Source organism: Podarcis cretensis (assembly GCF_951804945.1).
Source record: "Podarcis cretensis genome assembly, chromosome: 5".
In the NCBI taxonomy this organism is placed as follows: domain Eukaryota; kingdom Metazoa; phylum Chordata; class Lepidosauria; order Squamata; family Lacertidae; genus Podarcis; species Podarcis cretensis.
The window spans coordinates 76,016,102-76,034,176 of record NC_137174.1 but is presented as its reverse complement, the minus strand read 5'-3'; the positions used below and the strand labels follow the sequence as shown (position 1 = coordinate 76,034,176).

Here is an 18,075-nt window from a genome sequence, read left to right as displayed (position 1 = left end):
TAAAAAGTGATCCCTCAAATAAGCAAATTAACGCACAAGACAAACTTACCGCACAAAAAAACTCAAGTATGCCCCACAGTCCCAGTTCAGCTTTATTGAGAAAGCTAGCCAAAGGCTTGCAAATTCAAACACCGCTATTCACACTGTGAGAATGTGTGTTCTACCCAACAGGTTTTGCATTCCATTTTCAGATATGGAAAATGCAAAAAAGCTTACAAGCAAACAGAAACTGCCCTGAGCATCACTTGTAAAATGGGATTAACTTTGGAAGTGGCTGTTCTGTGGAGTGCTAGGCTGTAAGAATTTTCTGAAATTGAGGGACTGTGCACAGATATCATAATGTTTGGATTTGCAAGCCTTTGGTAAACTGTAACTGCTTTTAAATGTTTTAATTGTACATGTTTTTAGAATGTTTCAGCTGTTTTGGAATGTTTTTAAATTCTGGCGGAAGGGCGGGGTATCAACCCGACAAATAAATAAATGCATTGGCAACAGTAACAATTAACGCCAGGAAATCCCTAAACAAATATTGAAACTCTTTACAGGAAGAGACTTGGGGGTGGTATCTAAAACCCTGTGTACACTGTACATTTAAAGCACACCCCCTATGCCAAAAGAATTCTTGGAATTCACAGAGCTACTATTCCCAGCACCCTTAAACTACAGTTCCCAGGATTCTAGTGTGTGCTTTAAATGTATAATGTATGGTGTGCACACAGGTCATACTGTATTAGAACCACTGAAATCAATGCACTGATTTCAATAGGTCTACTCTTAGTATGACTAACGTCGGAGATCCTTGGCACTGTTATAACTGCCATAAGGGGGGTGGGGGTGGCGGGAGGCAACAATAACTAGTAACAACTCCTTATCATTTGCAACATATTTTACGTGAATAGTACTTATTCTGCAATACAGGCATCCTACTCGGATAGCTCATTTGGTTAGAGCATGATGCTGATAATGCCAAGGTTGCAGGTTCGATTCTCCTACGGGGAACCGCAAATTCCTGCATTGCACTAGATTAACCTCAGGGTCCCTTCCAATTCTGCAATTCTATTATTCTACGCCACGCGCTACTTTGCTCCTCTAAAGTAACACCAACGTAACTGCATCAACCGACGGTTAAAGCATCCCACGACAACCAGTTCCGTCCCAACGCCGCCCTAGGCAGCAGCTGTCACTTGTTAGCTCGCCGCCATTCGTGCCCCCTTAAAGCTGCAGAGACCGAGAAGAGCACCTCTTAGGATGCGGAAAGCAGCCCGGCGCCAGAGGACCGACGGCGCTTGCCAAAAGTCCAAGTCCGGGTCTGGGCAAGGGCTTCACGTCTCTACCGAGCATGTGCGGAGGCTTCCCATTTGCTCCTGCGAGGGCGCCAGAGGATGTCCTCGCACCGGCAGGGTCCAGGCGCGCCTGGGGGACGCGCAAGGAGGGAGACACCCCTTTCCCCACCCCACCCACCCCTCGGGCTTGCTCCCCCTCCCCTGCCAGCCCCCCGGCCAATAGCTGGGAGGACCCGGCAGCACTTTGGGTAGAAGCTCTCCTCTGGCCGCGCCCGGGGCTCCCCGACGGCCACCCCTCCCGCTCGCCTTATAAAGGCTCCAGCGCGCACCGACGGCTCCCTTTGCCTGGTGCCCTTAAGCGAGGGCCAGACGGCGGCGGGATCGCGGCGCTGCCTCCACCTGATCGCATCTTTCGGAACGCTTCCCCGCTGCTCCTTCGGCGAGTGGATCGAGCGGATCATTTTCTTTCTTTCTGCTCCCGGCACTTTTTCATCACGACCTTTTTACCGGAGGATCCTCACTCCCCCACCCCCGCGAAGCAATTCCCTTCTGGAGTTCACGGCGGCCCCACGCGCTTCGAACAAGGGAACGGGCCAGCCGGCCGGCCGAGCGCCTCGCAGGACTCTTGTCTCGAGTGGGAGAGCAGGCGAGGGAGGGAAGAAGGGAAAGAGCCTCTCCGGGTCTTCTGCTTGGCTCTGCTTCGTTTCCCGGCTTGGCTGGAGCGCCGAAGATGGCCAGCAGCGGCGGCAGCAGCGCTGGACCCCTCGCCCTCCTCTTGGCTTTCGCTATCCATCTCCTGCAGCCGACCCACCCCGCCCAGCCCGAGGCCGAGGCCGAGAGATCGCCCATTCCCACCGGTAACTTGACGCACCCGTTCCTGCTTCCCCGCCGCCCCCACGTTTTCATTTGAGCCGGGCCTCCTCCATTTCTTTGCGAAGCTTAATCTTAGCGCGCGCGCGGTGAGCAGGGCAGAAGGCGAGAGGGTTCCTTGCCATGTGCAGAGTTTTTGCATAGACCAAGCTGATTTCTGAGACGGGTTCACTTCTAGAAGAGAGGGGCTGGGGCGTGGATTTGTGCCCCGGTACGTTTATATGAAATCCACCCTCCCACCCCCAAAACACTTTAACATTTGATTAGGTCCACGTTATGACCGAATAAATGAATGGATTGCTGGTGAAAATCCTGATTTTCGTACATTAAAATTAAAATGTGATTCTTCCCCACCCCTTTAAACTGAAAGTGGATTCTCTTTCGTGAAGAGAGAGGAATATCCCTAGGGGAAATGAGTTTCTTTTGCTGCAAGGCGAGTTTTGCCAGTCCGTTACTTTCTATGAGAGACGGGGAGTAAGACCCTCCCACCCCCCGAAAAAAAATACCTTCTCATTCAGACCCCGCTTCGGGATCTTCAGACAAAAGCCCCGTTGTTCAAACTGCAGCTGATTTCCCCAACTCTCAGGCGGGTCTGGGTTGCCTCTTGAGTGCTGAATTTGTTGCACATGCTTTTTGTGTGTTTCTTTCTTTCACTTCTCCCTGTCACTTTCCTTGTAACATTCATGTGGAACATAAACGTCTGGCGAAGGTTTTCTTGGCCGCCCACCCAGACACAAGTTACAGGCAGCAAGCAGCGTTCCACGTTGGGAAGCTGAGTCTTTCAAAAGGAGTCAGTTTGAGATACAGTAACGTCAAAAGTTTCCAAGTTTCAAGAGGAAAACAGTTTCTCCGAGATGCTTAGGTCCATTTTCACTAGGTGTGCATTCTCATGTAGGTTGGCAATTTCCTTAACATGGAAAATGCAGAGAGAGTTAGCAAAGGGTGATGGGTGAGGTTTGCGCTCCTCATTTCTTTCTTTGCAGCATTCACACACAATGCTGTTGCCATTAGAATTCCAGCTTGTACCCCCTTAATTTAATCCGAATTTACTGGGGGTGGGCGATAAGCTTGAAAAACCTGTTCCCAACGATCCTTGTGATATCTCAACAATCCTTTAAAAGAGTCCTTACTTCTAAGCACCTTGTAACCTTATGAGCCGTCTTTTCCTGTCTGTGGTGAAGAGTTGAATCATGACTTTCATACCGGCGATGATCAATATTTAGGATGCATTTGAGAAGGCAAGTGATATAGAAATGCAAATTCTGAGCTGGGCATCGTGGGGAAACATCTATTTCCCCGCTAAGCCTTAAATACAATCGTGATTGTTTGCCCTACAAGAAACTTCTCTCATTTCCAGTACAGTGGTACCTCAGGTTACATACGCTTCAGGTTACATACTCCGCTTACCCAGAAATATTACCTCGGGTTAAGAACTTTGCTTCAGGAAGAGAACAGAAATTGTGCGGCGATATCGCGGTGGCAGTGGGAGGCCCCATTAGCTAAAGTGGTGCTTCAGGTTAAGAACAGTTTCAGGTTAAGAACGGACCTCCGGAACAAATTAAAGTACTTAACCCGAGATACCACTGTATTTTACTGTGCAATCTTGTGCATGTTTGCCCGAAGTAAATCCCACTGTGTGTAATGGAGTTTACGCCATAGGGACACCATTGCCTATTTGCCCCATCGAACATAGCAAGGCTTACTCCTGAGTAGACAATATACAGCTGCACTGTTAGTCATGATGCTGTCCTTGCCCCCCCTTTTTTTCTGGCCAGATTTTCAACCAGTTTCCTTCCCAGCCTTGTTCACATTCTGCTCCTTGGGTCGTGTAAAGTGCTTGTTCCAGGGAGCTGGAAGGCAGAAAGAAATTCAATCCTCAATGTGCAAAACAGAAGAGGAAAGACATGCATAAAATCTGTTTAAAGAAAAGGGCCCGTAATGTGTTCTAGTGCTTCCAGTCAAAAGAGACAATTGGTTTTAAATACACATCATGCTGCTTGCCATACACTGCTTCTTGCTTGGATCCTGAGCAGGCCTTTGATTGCGTTCCCAGCTCTCGCTCGCATCAGTCCTGGGAAATCAACCATAATCTGTGATTTATAATTTTCACATGGTAATAAAAAGAGCTCAGAGTTTTGATTCACACCTTTGAGGTAGTAAATGGCTCGCTTCAAAACTCTGCCGTGATTGTTTTGCCACACAGAAGGAACATAGTTGCTTCTTTCGGTTTTTCATTTTTTCCCAATCTTAACTTTACATTTCCACATCAGTTTGTGGGTTGTTGTTTTTTTAAGTCTTCGTGAAAATTCATCAGTATTTTTGTGCACGTTATCTCCTAATCTACTCATGTTGATATGCAGTTTTGCCTAATATACCCATTTTTTGCAAAACGATTTCTCCTAATATGATGCATTTTCAAAATTTTATTTTCAACAGTATATGACTTTTTTGGCACACTTTACTTCAGCATATGCATTTTTTGTACCCATTGCTTGGTTGAAGAAGCTCTTCCCAATGCAACATTTGCACTCAAGGCCGTGCTGCTCTGCATGGCGCCTCCCAATGCTGTGCTGCCTGGTGTGATTCTCACCAGGCTGTGCTGCACCTCCTGATGATATATGGCATGGGGCGACTTCCCACCAGGTCTCCTCTGCGCCCTCAAGATTGGGACTCAGCCCCATCCCTGTGGAATTGGGGGGTGGGGGCTGTAGAGGCCCCATTCCCATAGAATTGGTGTGCCTGATTGCATGTAATGTAATTTGTCTGATTCCTCACTTATTAGTTAGTGTCTTATAAGGAATAATAGCACTTGTAAGCATTGTTTCTTCTTTAAAATACTTTTAGGGCAATCACTTCTCTGCTCAACTACATAACTTGTATAAGGGCTTATATAAGTACAGTGGTACCTTGGTTCTCAAACGCCTTGGTACCCGAACAACTTGGAACCCAAACACAGCATACCCGAAGGTAAATGTTCTGGTTTGTGATTTTTTTTGGAAGCTGAACGTGCTGTTTTAGGGGTTGTTTTAAAAGTCTGGAATGGATTAATCCATTTTGCATTACTTTCTATGGGAAAGCGCACCTTGGTTTTGGAACGCTTTGGTTTTGGAACAGACTTCTGGAACGGATTAAATTTGAGAACCAAGGTACCCACATATCATAAAAGCCACATCACATCACTTCCTCAACTTGAAATGTGACCCTTAGTGAAAACTTATTGGTTCACACAGTCCCCTTTGTGGAAGACAATACAGAACAGTGACTCTTGTGCGCAGCTTCTATCTCCTTATCTCTGCAGGCACAGATGTACAGCATGGCTTGCAATCTGCCTTCTATGTGCAGATATCCAGATGTCTCATGGATGCATCATTTGCCCATTCCCTTTACTGAAGTTTACAGATTTTAGGGCTGTACACATATACAGGCAGATTCTGTATGGGGGGGGGGGAGTTGTGCATGAGATTTGTTAATACCCCCCCCACACACAAACACATGCCCCCCCCATGGCAGAAGGAACTGTTGTGTGAACAGGACGTTGTTTTGTAACTCCCTGGAGTCCATCCCAGACTAATAAACAGAACAGGAGTAAAAAACTTAATCCCAAATAAGTTTATTATTTGTAAATTATTATGGAATAGCACTGTTCAAGCCATCTTAATGAAGAGGCAATGGTCTAGAATGCTGAAGCAGTGCTAATAAAATGCATGTTACAGAGTAAAAATAATAATAGTGGATTCTGGTTAACATAAACAGTAAGAAAATCTTCACTGATGTATAGCAGATTCTCCTGATGTGCAAACTCCACTTCTGCCAGGACCCCAGACATTGCAGGGATTGTTAACAACAGACTCCAGTTTTAATCCTTGTTTAATTTTCTGAGTTGCTTTACATACACTTCTTAGCCATTGATCTGACGTTTCAAAATCTAATGAGACTGACATTGATGTAGGTTCTGTTTTATTCTGCATAATTTATATCCTATTCATACTTAATAAAATGCCTCTAAGTCTGATTTGAGCAGCGTTTAAGCTACAAAGAACTTTCCTTATACAACCTCCCCCCAATTGTATGAGGAGAAACACATTGTGAGGTGAATCCCAAATTGACAAGGTCCTTCAATGTTGATGTAACCATAATAATAAAGGTTTCTGTCCAAGCCATCTTATAGCAATTAAAACAAATGAGCATGTTTGATTGATGTGAAAACCTACAGGAAGTGTGTTATTCATTAAAAAGAGATACGTAACATTCAGGGATTACTGTGTAACTTTTGATTTATGCGACAAAAGTTCTATTGAGTCTATGAAAGCTAGAGTTTGTTAGAAGAGACCTTATTGGTCCTGAAAAGCTACTCAGAAACAGAGCAAAAACTGAGTTACAAAGTCTCCTTTGTAAACTTCACATCTATTTCTGACATGGAATAATTTGTGGTTATTGATAAAACCGCACTTATATGCATAGCTACACCTCCTTCTCTCTTGCTGTCTCTTATACCTGTCTCTCGACATGATCAAAATTGAGTGGAACTTGAAAGCTGGTGTGTCTTCAGTAGATTTGCATTCTGCCTCTTTGAAATGGCAAAATTCAGTCATCTATTCTAGTTGCTTGCACAAGTGCCAATCTGACCCACAAAAAGTTTTGCTGAAGCATGTGAACCTAAACTAACAGTCCTATTATATTCCAGAGACTTAGATTCTTGACTGGATGCACACCAGGCTCTTAGTTTTCCTTCTTCTTCCAGAAAACTATAATTGCAACTTCTATAAAATAGAAATAAAATACCTATAATAAAATACCTATAGGTAAATATAATACCTATAAAATACCTACATTGGTTTTTTGTGTTCATTGCATTTTAAATGGCTTTGAATATTCATAATAGAGTTGGAACAAGTATAGAATATGTGTGCAGCTCTCTCTTTTTTAAAAAAGTAGAATTTGTTAGGTAAATGTTTAATACTGGACACTTTAAAAGTCAGCAGAACATGAGCCAATTTAATATGACTAAGAATGTCTTATTTTGTTTTGCAACTGTGGGTAATGTGGCAATTTGTAACTGAAAACAGCCCATTTTCATTTATATAACTATTAATTAAAGTATTTTGTAGCTTACTTTTCCTGTACTCAAGGTGGCTAACAACAACAGTGAGACAATTTACCAAAATATAAGCAAAGAGTACAGCATACAATTAAACCATGTAGATTCACCAGAACTTTGACAATATGAGTGGCATGAAATAGGAAGGGCCTATTGCCCTACAGATGGCAGTAGTTGGCAGACAGATTGGTTAGTGTGATTTTATTATTTTACATCTATATCTTAACTTTCCTCCAAGTAGCTGTCTCTCTCCCTTTTATATTTACAACAACTCTGTAAGGTAGGTTTGGCTGATAGACAGTGATTGGTCCAAGCTTCATAGATGAGTGGGGTTTTGAACTCTGGTCCAAAAGCATGTACAAAGAGCATGGATGGCATGGATTGGGCCATAACACATTGCCAATCCCACTTACGTAGGTGTTTTATTAATGCACATTTGTGAATGTTATACCACAGTATTTTAATTGTTAGATGCAGATTTTGCGGAGTGACTTTATCGTACTGAACCTTTTGGAATTTTGTCTATATGCCAATAAAGGTTTGAGATTGAGATTGAATTAATATATAACACTCCTGGAGATCAGAAGTGGTTTCCAAGCTGCAGGGAGCATGCGAGAAGAGACCCCTTTTATGTCATCTACTATAGGAAGAAAAAACCTTTCCACTTCTAATACACCACCGACACACTGATATACAGGAGAACTGTAGTGCTTTTGTAATTCTTCAAAAGTTACTGCTTCCATAGATCTGCATCTATAATAACTCAGTGGTAGGTCCCGGGTTCTCCAGTGGAAAGACTCCTGAAACTGTGAAGGGGTGCTGCCAGTCTGTGTAGACAATACTGGGCTCAATGGATCAATGTTCTGACTAAGGTCTGAGGTGGCTTCTTATGCATCTGGTTGCTGCATGATTCTGTGAGTGCTCCGTTCACATCTTAACTATGATTTAGCCAATATGTGTGACATTAGAGTGAAGTGAGAGAGACGAGGAAGAGAGTGAGAAGGAAAACGTCTGGCTGGGTGAGTGATCAAGTATCAGTGTGAAAGCAGACAAAAATACTCCCGGTCAAAAGTCAATAAACTGGGTGCTAAAAGAGTAATTTGAAGTGTTCTGGGGATCTTGCTTCACAGCTGCTGTTTAAACAGCTGGCCCTGTAAAAAGGAGAAGAAAATACCTTGAGGGCACAAAGCTTTCTGTGCCAGTAAACTCTTCTCACTTTGTAAAAGCGATGCCAGTTGCTGAAACTGTAGTCATATTGATTGTTTAAAAAACAAACACAGAACAGTATGTTAAACTAAGAATGCAGCAGCGATGTTAGTCTTGTTCTGTTGGCTTCTGAGCAGAGGTGGCAAAGTTGAAGTCAAGGTCTTTGTACCTCACTAGGCCAAACAAACCATGTGTTGGTACTGGAACCAGTTGTCTGACAGTTTCAGTCTTATCCACCCCCTCCAGACCCGAACAGACACTTGGGCCAAACCAGTAATTTCCTGGTGGTTCATTTTTCTGTGCTTGGAAATGTTACTGAAATATCTGGCTTCGGATTTAGTTATGGGAGCTCACAAGGTAAAATATAAGGCTCACAAGGTAAAATATCCTGGCATCTTCAGTTAAAAGGAGCACTTATTCACAAAGCTTAGTCCTTGGAAACCCGCTGCCAGTCAGGGCACCCAACACTGGCTAGATGGGTCAGTAGTCTGACTCCATATAACAGCCTTATATATCGTATGGTATTTTTGCGACTTTACGGATGTAGCTTTCGAAAGCACAAAAGGTTATGAAAACATACATTTGGCTATTGCATACATGGATTTATTCAATTTCCTGTCGGGGTAGTATGTACCGGGCTTATGATGCAATATATGTGGGCTCTAAATTGCCAGTGTGTAATTGCAGTGTTCACCAGAGAACTGTAGCTTATTTACTTTAACTCAGCACCATGACTTCAGGATGCCTAAGCGGGGAAAGGGAAGGCAAGACGTGGTTTGGCAAGGCCTCTCGCTCCTTTTGGAGCTATTTGTCTCCAATGCTAGCTGCAGAATATAATTGATGCTAAGTGCCTGACACTGATAATTTTGGGTGTTTCCGGTCATGCTTCTGATCAATGCAGAGCCAATACAAAGAACTGTTGTGCCAATGCTGGCATGTACGTGGTATTTGAGCTAGCTTTGGAAGCTATATCAGGGATAACCATTAATCATATCAACCCACATTTCAAGGATGTTCACCACTTACACTGTAACTAAAAGGTGGGAAACCTTTTTCAGCCAGAGGTCTCCATTTCCTCGTGGCAAACTTTGCGGTCGTGGCAGTGGTAGCATGACAGTGGTCAGCAAACCCAGAGGCAGAAGTGGGTGGCACAACAGATGTGCCTCATTACCTCTTTTCTTTTTCTAGTAGGCTACATTACAGCCACACAAAAGTCAAACTGAATTTTCAGGCATCCAGGAAAATAAGAGGCATGATCTCAGTTCAAAGACTTATTCCAGCTAGGGAAAAGCATTCAAAAAGAGCGCAGAGCAAGGCTGGAAAAGGATTTGACATGGGGAGAATCCCAAGGGCCAGATAATGATTTTTGGAGGGCCACTTTCAGCACCCGGGATTGAACTTTCTCAGCCGTACAGTTGATGTTTCATTGATACAATGTGGAGCTGCAACTGCAATAAGCAGTAGCAGCAAATGATGTGCTTATCTAAAATTATCTATTGCCTCAGATGTTGCACCCCAGAAGAATTAAGATTAGTGCTTGAGCATACATGTAACTGATAGCTTGCAATGCTGACGCTGCATTGGCTCTGAGTAGAGCAGAAGCTGTTTCGTCGGTTACTTGAAACATTCATTGCATGTGAAGACCTCCCAAAGAAAGACACAGTTATCACCAATACAGTGGTACCTCAGGTTACATACGCCTCAGGTTACATATGCTTCAGGTTACAGATTCCACTAACCCAGAAATAGTGCTCCAGGTTAAGAACTTTGCTTCAGGATAAGAACAGAAATCGTGCAGCTGCGGTGCAGCGGCAGCGGGAGGCCCCATTAGCTAAAGTGGTGCTTCAGGTTAAGAACGGACCTCCGGAATGAATTAAGTACTTAACCGGAGGTACCACTGTATTAGTTTAAGATTATTGGCATAATTTTGGCCATAACTTTATTGATTACAGAATGTGAGTGGTTTGCTTAGGCATTAGTTTGACTAGCTGCACCTACACCTCCAGCAGGGCAGCACTGACAACTGGACACCGGCAGAAGTCAATAAGGGTAAACATACTGGGGGAACATTGGTCCTACCACAGATACAACCTCACCCCAAAATGCTCCCAGGTGCTCTGGCGTGGCCCTAACCCCTGGAAGGGGATCGGACAAAAGCATGGCGAGCACCTGGGTTCCTTTAACGGAATACCCTATCACACATTGGGAGTGGCAGGTGTGACAATCTCCCCTCCACCACACCTTGAACCAATGTCTAACCACCAAACCTTACAAAGTTGTGACGATTTGCTATGCGGCAGGAGAAACTCAAGTGGCACCAGCCAATCAACCAAATGGGAAAATTCCTACCGGGCCCCTGCCCCAAAAGCAGATGACCCACAGTGGCATAGCAAGACCCTAAATATAGGGAGGGTGGGCAGGTGATCCGATGCACGAGGCGCTAAGAGGCAACATGCAGCGGTATAAGTAGGTCCCCCGGCTGCAAATTCTCTCAACCCCATTGGCCAGAATTATCTCAGCAACTGAGGGACCCAATTGGGTTGTGGCTATCCAAACGATCCCACCCATGCAAATGGTGAGGTCGGTCTTGGTGAACTCTCTGCAATGCATGCCCTCCATGATGAGGACATGATTTGTCCTCTAGGTATGCAAATGGAATGAGTTCTTAGTATTGCTTTACAGATGTAAATGCATGCCCCACAGACGTTTCTCTTTTGGATGGCAGTTCACATGCACAATACTATGGCCTTCTAAATGTGTCTGTGCAGTGTATTGGCTTGTATTTTTTGTTTTGTTGTTGTTATGTAGTTTGTGTTTGTGATCTTTGGATGCAGGGCGATCTATAAATGTGATAAATAAATAAACAATTTCTGGCAGAGGATCTGCATTGCATGGAAATGGTATGGGTGTGCATGTGCCTTGACTATTATCTTTGCTTAAGTCTAATTCATAAAATCCCCGCTTTTCCCAAAATAGGCTTTAGTGTCTATGATTGTGGTCCCTGCATCACATCTTGCTTGCTTTGAAAAGGGCGAAGGAACTGTTGCACACAACCCATTGGGTACACAACCCATTGGGTACAAATCCAACCCATTGCACACAACCCATTGGGTACAAATCCAAATGAATTTCTTGCCCACCTTTTTGGACTCACTCTTCACAAGGCAGTTCTGTAAACATGGGAGTGGGTAGGAAACTGAAGGTCATATTTTAATATTTGGAATGCAGCTGTGTGCCAGCAATTTATTTCCAACCCAGTAAGCTGATAAAATGTACATTTTTCAGATAATATGCTCCTTTTTAAGCTGGCTTGATTTAAAATCCTGAAAGATTTAAAGCTTGTCTAACATCAGTGATCCACATGTTTAACACGAAACAAAATAGTTAAATCATTGTACTGCAGAGACGTGGCCTTCCTTGTGTAAATCTAAGAATGACTAACTTAGAGGTCTCCCACAAGTAAGGCCATCTGTGCACCATACGTTTAAAGCACTATGGCACCAGTCATGGCTCCCCACAAAAAATTAAAAGGAACTGCAAGTTTATTAAGGATGCTGAGAATTGTTAGGAGACCCCTACTTTCCTCATGGAGCTACTGTTTCCAGAGGTTTCTGGGAAGAGGAATTGATTGCTAAACCAGGAATTGTAGCTCTGTGAGTGGGATATGGGTCACCAAACAACTCTCAGCACTCTGAATATCCCAGGATTATTTTGTGGCAAGCTCTGTTTGTTCAAAGTGGTATAATGGTGCTTTAAATGCAAGATAGACCTAGTGGTCACTATAATTCTGTTCCAAAAGAAAACATGGCCACATTTTATGTTGTATTATAACAAATTTGAATTGTAATGTAGTATTCATTCATTTTTACAATATAGCCCACTTTTCCTCAAAGAAGCTCAAGGTAATGTACCTGATCTCCCCTTTCCATTTTATCTATATGTTGGATTCCAAGGCATTATAAACAGCCTTGTCTCTTTGCTAATGTATTCATATCCAAAGGTATAGTCCTGAATAAGCTATCACCACTCTATACTATATATGTGGGATGAGTTATAGGATTCTAGGCAGGTTGCAGGACAGAGAAGGAAGAAGGCACCATATTTGGCCGTTGATAACTTAGGAGTATAAATATATACACCGTTGGCTTCAGATTCCTGCCAGGGAAAGAATATGTTCTGGTAGAGTCTTTTTCCATGCTCAGCCTTATGAGCCCTGCATTTGATTTGAACATTTTCTGTTTTGTTTGTTAGTCAGTGCAGAAGTAGCTCACATTCGTCAGTCTTGCTATATACGCGTAGACAGATCTGAGTAAACAACTTTCATGTTTATGAACACATAAACCCATGATAGTACTGACTGCGGGATGACCATGTAAGGTCTGTTTTGCATTCCTTCCCATTTTCTCCAGTAAAAGACATGGCATGTCTGTTGGTTCTTAATAGGGGTGTGCACTTTTGGGCAAATCCTTAAGTACCTTGCTCAGTACATGATTTGCAAAAATTACCGTACCCAAATTTAGGCTTGTTCTGCATAGGTGGCTGGAACCCCTTTTCAACGGGGGCCTCATTCTCTTCCAGTGTGGCCTCACGCCAGAAGTGCAAAGTGGGCGGAGCAAAAAAAGAGTGTCTCTTTACATTTTTGCAGTGAGTTACATTGCATCCATACAAATGCCTGGTGTACCACACACACACACACACACACACACACACACACACCTGCATACACAAAACTCTCAGTCCTCCATACAGGCAAGGAAAAAGCATGATTACAGCTCTAGGACACATTCCACCCAAGCAAGATATTATTAATATTATCATTCATTCATTCATACATACATACCCTTCCCATCTGACTGGGTTTCCCCAGCCACTCTGGGCGGCTTCCAACAAAAGATTAAAAAACAGAATAAAACATCAAACATTAAAAAACTTCCCTAAACAGGGCTGCCTTCAGATGTCTTCTAAAAGTCGGATAGTTGTTTATTTCCTTGAGATCTGATGGGAAGGCATTCCACAGGGTGGGTGCCACTACCTTAGAAGGCCCTTTGCCTGGTTCCCTGTAACTTTGCTTCTCGCAGTGAGGGATCCACCAGAAGGCCCTTGGCGCTGGACCTCAGTGTCAGGGCAGAACAATGGGGGTGGAGACGCTCCTTCAGGTATACTGGGCCAAGGCCATTTAGGGCTTTAAAGGTCAGCACCAACACTTTGAATTGTGCTCAGAAACATACTGGGAGCCAATGTAGGCACTCAAGGAGGGCACAGAGCTGGCCATTGAGGGCTGTGGCCTGGAGAGTGGCATGGCCTGGGGAGAGTGCCAGGGAAAGGATTGAGAAGCCAGGGAGAGGGTTTGGGGTTGCATCCAACCCCTGGCCCTGAGGTTCCCCACTCCTGCTTTATAGAAATGTTGGAATGCCCTTTCTACCTTTGTTTCAAAGCACATTACAGGAATGGCTTTAGATTTCCCCCTTTAGATTTTGGTGTACAAATATGTAACAGATATTCCATGAAATACACAGGCAAAGCTGAACCTAGATGCGATTCATGCTAAAGAAAAAGCAAATGTTCACTCCCCACCCTCTTTAAATAGTAAGAAAAGCAATACCCAGGATATATTAAATCTGTCCTTTATTAAAGTCCTGATTATTTAGCTTGATATATATGAAATACCATGAGGCATATTGGCTTTCCTGGTTGTGTTCCAAAAAGTAACCTCACATTGCATGCAGATATGGAGTGTGATCCTAACTTATGAACTTTAAATTCAGTTTAGCCGCTGCACCATTCAAGAATCAGTACTTGGTTGCCTGCCAGAATTGCTCTGGATTTAACGGCACATAAAATTAAAATCCTGAGCCAGACTTGAAGCGGAATCCTCTCTTTGCATCCACAGAGGAATGTAGAAAGATATATTTCACAGCTCTGCTACCAGAGGGCCTTTTAACTGGAAATGGCAGGGAATGAAACAAAGACTTTATGCAAGCCAGACCATGCAGTGTATGCATTGCTGCTAAACCATTACCCTTCCCCTGCTACAGATAAATTTATGGCCATCTTTTAGGCCTGGTTCAGCCTTCAGGAGCAGCGTCCGTGCAGAAATTGCTTAAATGTCCAGGAAAATCCAGACCTATGGCAACCCATAGCTCAACAACTTTTGTGTCTGGATTTTCACTTTCTGAAATATGGCAACTTTCCTCCTCTTCTGGTCAATCTGCTGTTACACTGTCCTGCGCTAAACCATAGCTTGACTTAGCACGCTGCCTGAACCTATGGTTTGCAGTTCATGGTTTGTCTGGGAGAGCTGCATTCTGAAGACTTGCTAAATCAAATCATGGTTTAGCACCTCACAGCAGCAGAATGGCCTAATAATAATAATAATAATAATAATTTATACCCCGCCCATCTGGCTGGGCTTCCTGAGCCACTCTGGGCGGCTTCCAAAAAAATATTAAATTACCATAATACATCAATCATTAAACGCTTCCCTAAACAGGGCTGCCTTCAATGCCTTCTAAAAGTCTGGTTGTTGTTGTTCTCTTTGACGTTTGGTGGGAGGGCATTCCACAGGGAGGGCGCCACTACTGAGAAGGCCCTCTGCCTGGTTCCCTGTAACTTGGCTTCTCGCAGTGAGGGAACCGCCAGAAGGCCCTCGTGCTGGACCTCAGTGTCCGGGTAGAATGATGGGGGTGGAGATGCACCTTTGGATATACTGGACCGAGGCAAAGCAGCAACGATTTCTTCTTCCAGAGCTTGTGAGGGCACGTTAAGCCATAGTTTGGTTTAGTGTGATGTGTCAACCAGGCTTAATCTGTATGAACCAAATTTTAATGATAGGGTGCACCCAAGTTTCAAGCTAAGTACAATTGAACCTTCAGAGCTGAGAAAGATGTCATGTAATTTGTGATCATACTGCTTTGTGGATGGGTTAAAGCTAAATGACCCCTGGATGGTTAAGTCCAGTCAAAGACAACTATGGGGTGTGGCGCTCATCTCACTTTCAGGCTGAAGGAGCCGGCGTTTGTCCGCAGACAGCTTTCCAGGGCATGTGGCCAGCATGACTAAACTGCTTCTGACACATGGAACACAGTGACGGAAGCCAGAGCACACAGAAATGCCATTTACCTTCCTGCCGCAAGGGTACCTATTTATTTACTTGCACTGGTATACTTTTGAACTGCTAGGCTGGCAGAAACTGGGACAGAGCAATGGGAACTCACCCGGATTCAAACTGCCGACCTTCTGATCAGCAAGCCCAAGAGGCTCAGTGGTTTAGACCACAGTGCCACCTGCGTCCCTTTTGTGGGTGGGACCGAAATACAAATAGCATACCAGGCTCAAAGGATCTTTTAGGCAGAAATGAATGCAACAGACCAGAACAATCTGCAAATTCAAGCAGCACCTCAGTGAAATAAATCAAGCAAATAAGGCATAGTACAAAGGAAAATTAAATCAATAGTACAATGAACATGAATCCTCGGGGTTGTCAGTTCCTTCCTACCTCAAGCATGGAAATCCGCAGCAGTGAATTCAAATGAGCAGTAAATACATATGGATATAGTATAACCATTACAGACATGTGTCATCTCAGAGTGCAAGTGTGTTTCCCTGGGAGAGATGCTTTTCCATGACAATATCAGTCTTCCTGTTTCTAGAAAGTGAATATGTTGGGGGTCGGGAATGCAGAAGTAAAGCCTCTGGCTAATCTTCTCTCATCCCTAAATCTGCAGTAGGGAGAGCTTTGTAATTCGAAGTTCTGTGGGCACACAAATTGCCAGTTCTAAACAGAATAAATGAGTCACATCTTGTATTTATTTCAGGGGCATGCTTCTGCTTTCAGCTTCCATGTCAATGGAAATGTCATCAAAGGGAAGGATAAAGGTCTTCCTTTGAACAAGCCATAATTAAGGAAAATGTTGCCAGTTGTCTGTCTTTCTTAAATAAAATGAAAATTAGATTGGAATAAATCAGTCAGATTTTATGATTGTTTTTTTCCATTTAGATTATCGTTTTTTTAAAAAATGGATTTGGGATGCCAATGTACAGAACCACATAAAACTTCTTTAAACATATTGAGAAATGGACTATTAGGGAAGAATCTGTTTTCTTTAGAATTTGGCTGTGACTGGGGGAAGCCCTTACAGGGGTCACCAATGTGGTGCCCACTGATACCAGTCTACGGCAGCTGTGAAAGGCCTAAGAAAATATGCATTTAAAATGCACAATAGGTGAGAGATTGCTTGATAATCCTCTCATCTTCTTTTTCTCTGGGTTCTCAGCACCTGCATGAAATTAGGTCAATGGTCTCATGCAACCTTCAGCCATAAGCTCCCCATCTCTCCCTTATGTGATGGAAGAGTGTTGCATATGGAACAATGCTTTGTTAGTCCCAAGGACCGTGTGGTGGTACATTAGAATCAAATGTTGGAAGAGCCTTGTTTTGGTTAGGCACAGAGCAGGAGTTTTTTCAGTAAAGGTATAGAGTTTTGCTGTGCCCAAATCAGGCAAAATGGTTGATTATTTGTTAAATTATGGCTCTTCTGCTTGGTATAGTTCCTGTCTACACACACATGGTAAATATTTGGAAAAAGCTACAGGGATGCCATCGAGATTTGTCAAATTCCAGGCTGGGAGAAAACTGCAAATATCAGCTTGCTTCCAGATTTGTAAAGAAAAGCAAACTCTATATTTTGCTCTGCCTTTAATGGTATTAGTTGCAGTTAGAATTGTGTGCTGGAAAATCAGTATGAAAGTAAAGGAAGTCCATGGATGAGGAACATGAAATTTGCAAAGTGCTTTTTCTACAGCTTATTTGGAGAACCAGTTCCCTGTTTCAGAGGGTTAGTAATGCACTCTGGGGGAGGGACTGTAACTGCAACTTAATTCTTTATTACAGTGTTATTCCAGACACATAATAGACGGGATGACGGCATTTTCTGTCTGCTCTGTATCTGTCTAAGGAGAGAGTTCCTGTAAACTCATTCAGTTTTTAAGCACCCTCAGAATAATTTCTTCCCAAGCTTAGAACTGTGTATTCATGAACATTCTCTGCTACATAATAGAGCTGGTCAATGACAGCTGAAGTACCTTAACATAAACATTTTATTAGTTTTAAAGTTGAAATGAACCTACTGAGAGGTAATAACCATCACATAAATATGAAATTGTACAAAATACCTTCCTTCTGATGTGAAATTCCTTGGGTTTTGTGAGCCTTCCTTAACCATGAAGAGATGAATTCTATCACTAAGCACCAGTGATCTCTCAGAAAGATTTGTTAAAATGTTATATTTTAAAATTGTCTGGTTTCACAACGTGCCTTCAAAATGCAGATTGTATATATGGCAGGTCATGGGAGTGACCCTTGAATTTGTAAATAATCCCTCACTGCACGGTTTCTGGGATGACCTAGGTCTCATGTGAGGGTGTGTCTGATTCTGTCCGTCTAACAATATCTGGAAGGCCACAGTTTCCCGATCTCTGTCACAAGAGCTGCCTACTGAGTGTTTATGTGTTGGCTGCTATGCCTATGATCATTTCCTTTGGAGTGATTATAAAGTGTCTTGACATTTGTTCCAACTTGCTGGCAAGTGTAGCTGTAAAATACGGTATAGCCTCCCAAAT

General features: G+C 43.4%; 1 protein-coding gene across 2 annotated transcripts in view; it reads left to right on the top strand.

Moving 5' to 3' along the window:
• Window positions 1-1,506: 1,506 nt before the first annotated feature.
• PLOD2 (procollagen-lysine,2-oxoglutarate 5-dioxygenase 2) overlaps window positions 1,507-18,075 on the top strand; it is a 58,709-nt gene continuing 42,140 nt past the window's right edge. For both annotated transcript variants that reach the window (XM_079977839.1, XM_079977838.1), the window contains exon 1: window positions 1,507-2,140. In XM_079977839.1, the coding sequence (XP_079833965.1) occupies window positions 2,014-2,140 (127 nt within the window). In that variant the 5' untranslated portion in view covers window positions 1,507-2,013. The remainder of the gene's footprint in view (window positions 2,141-18,075) is intronic.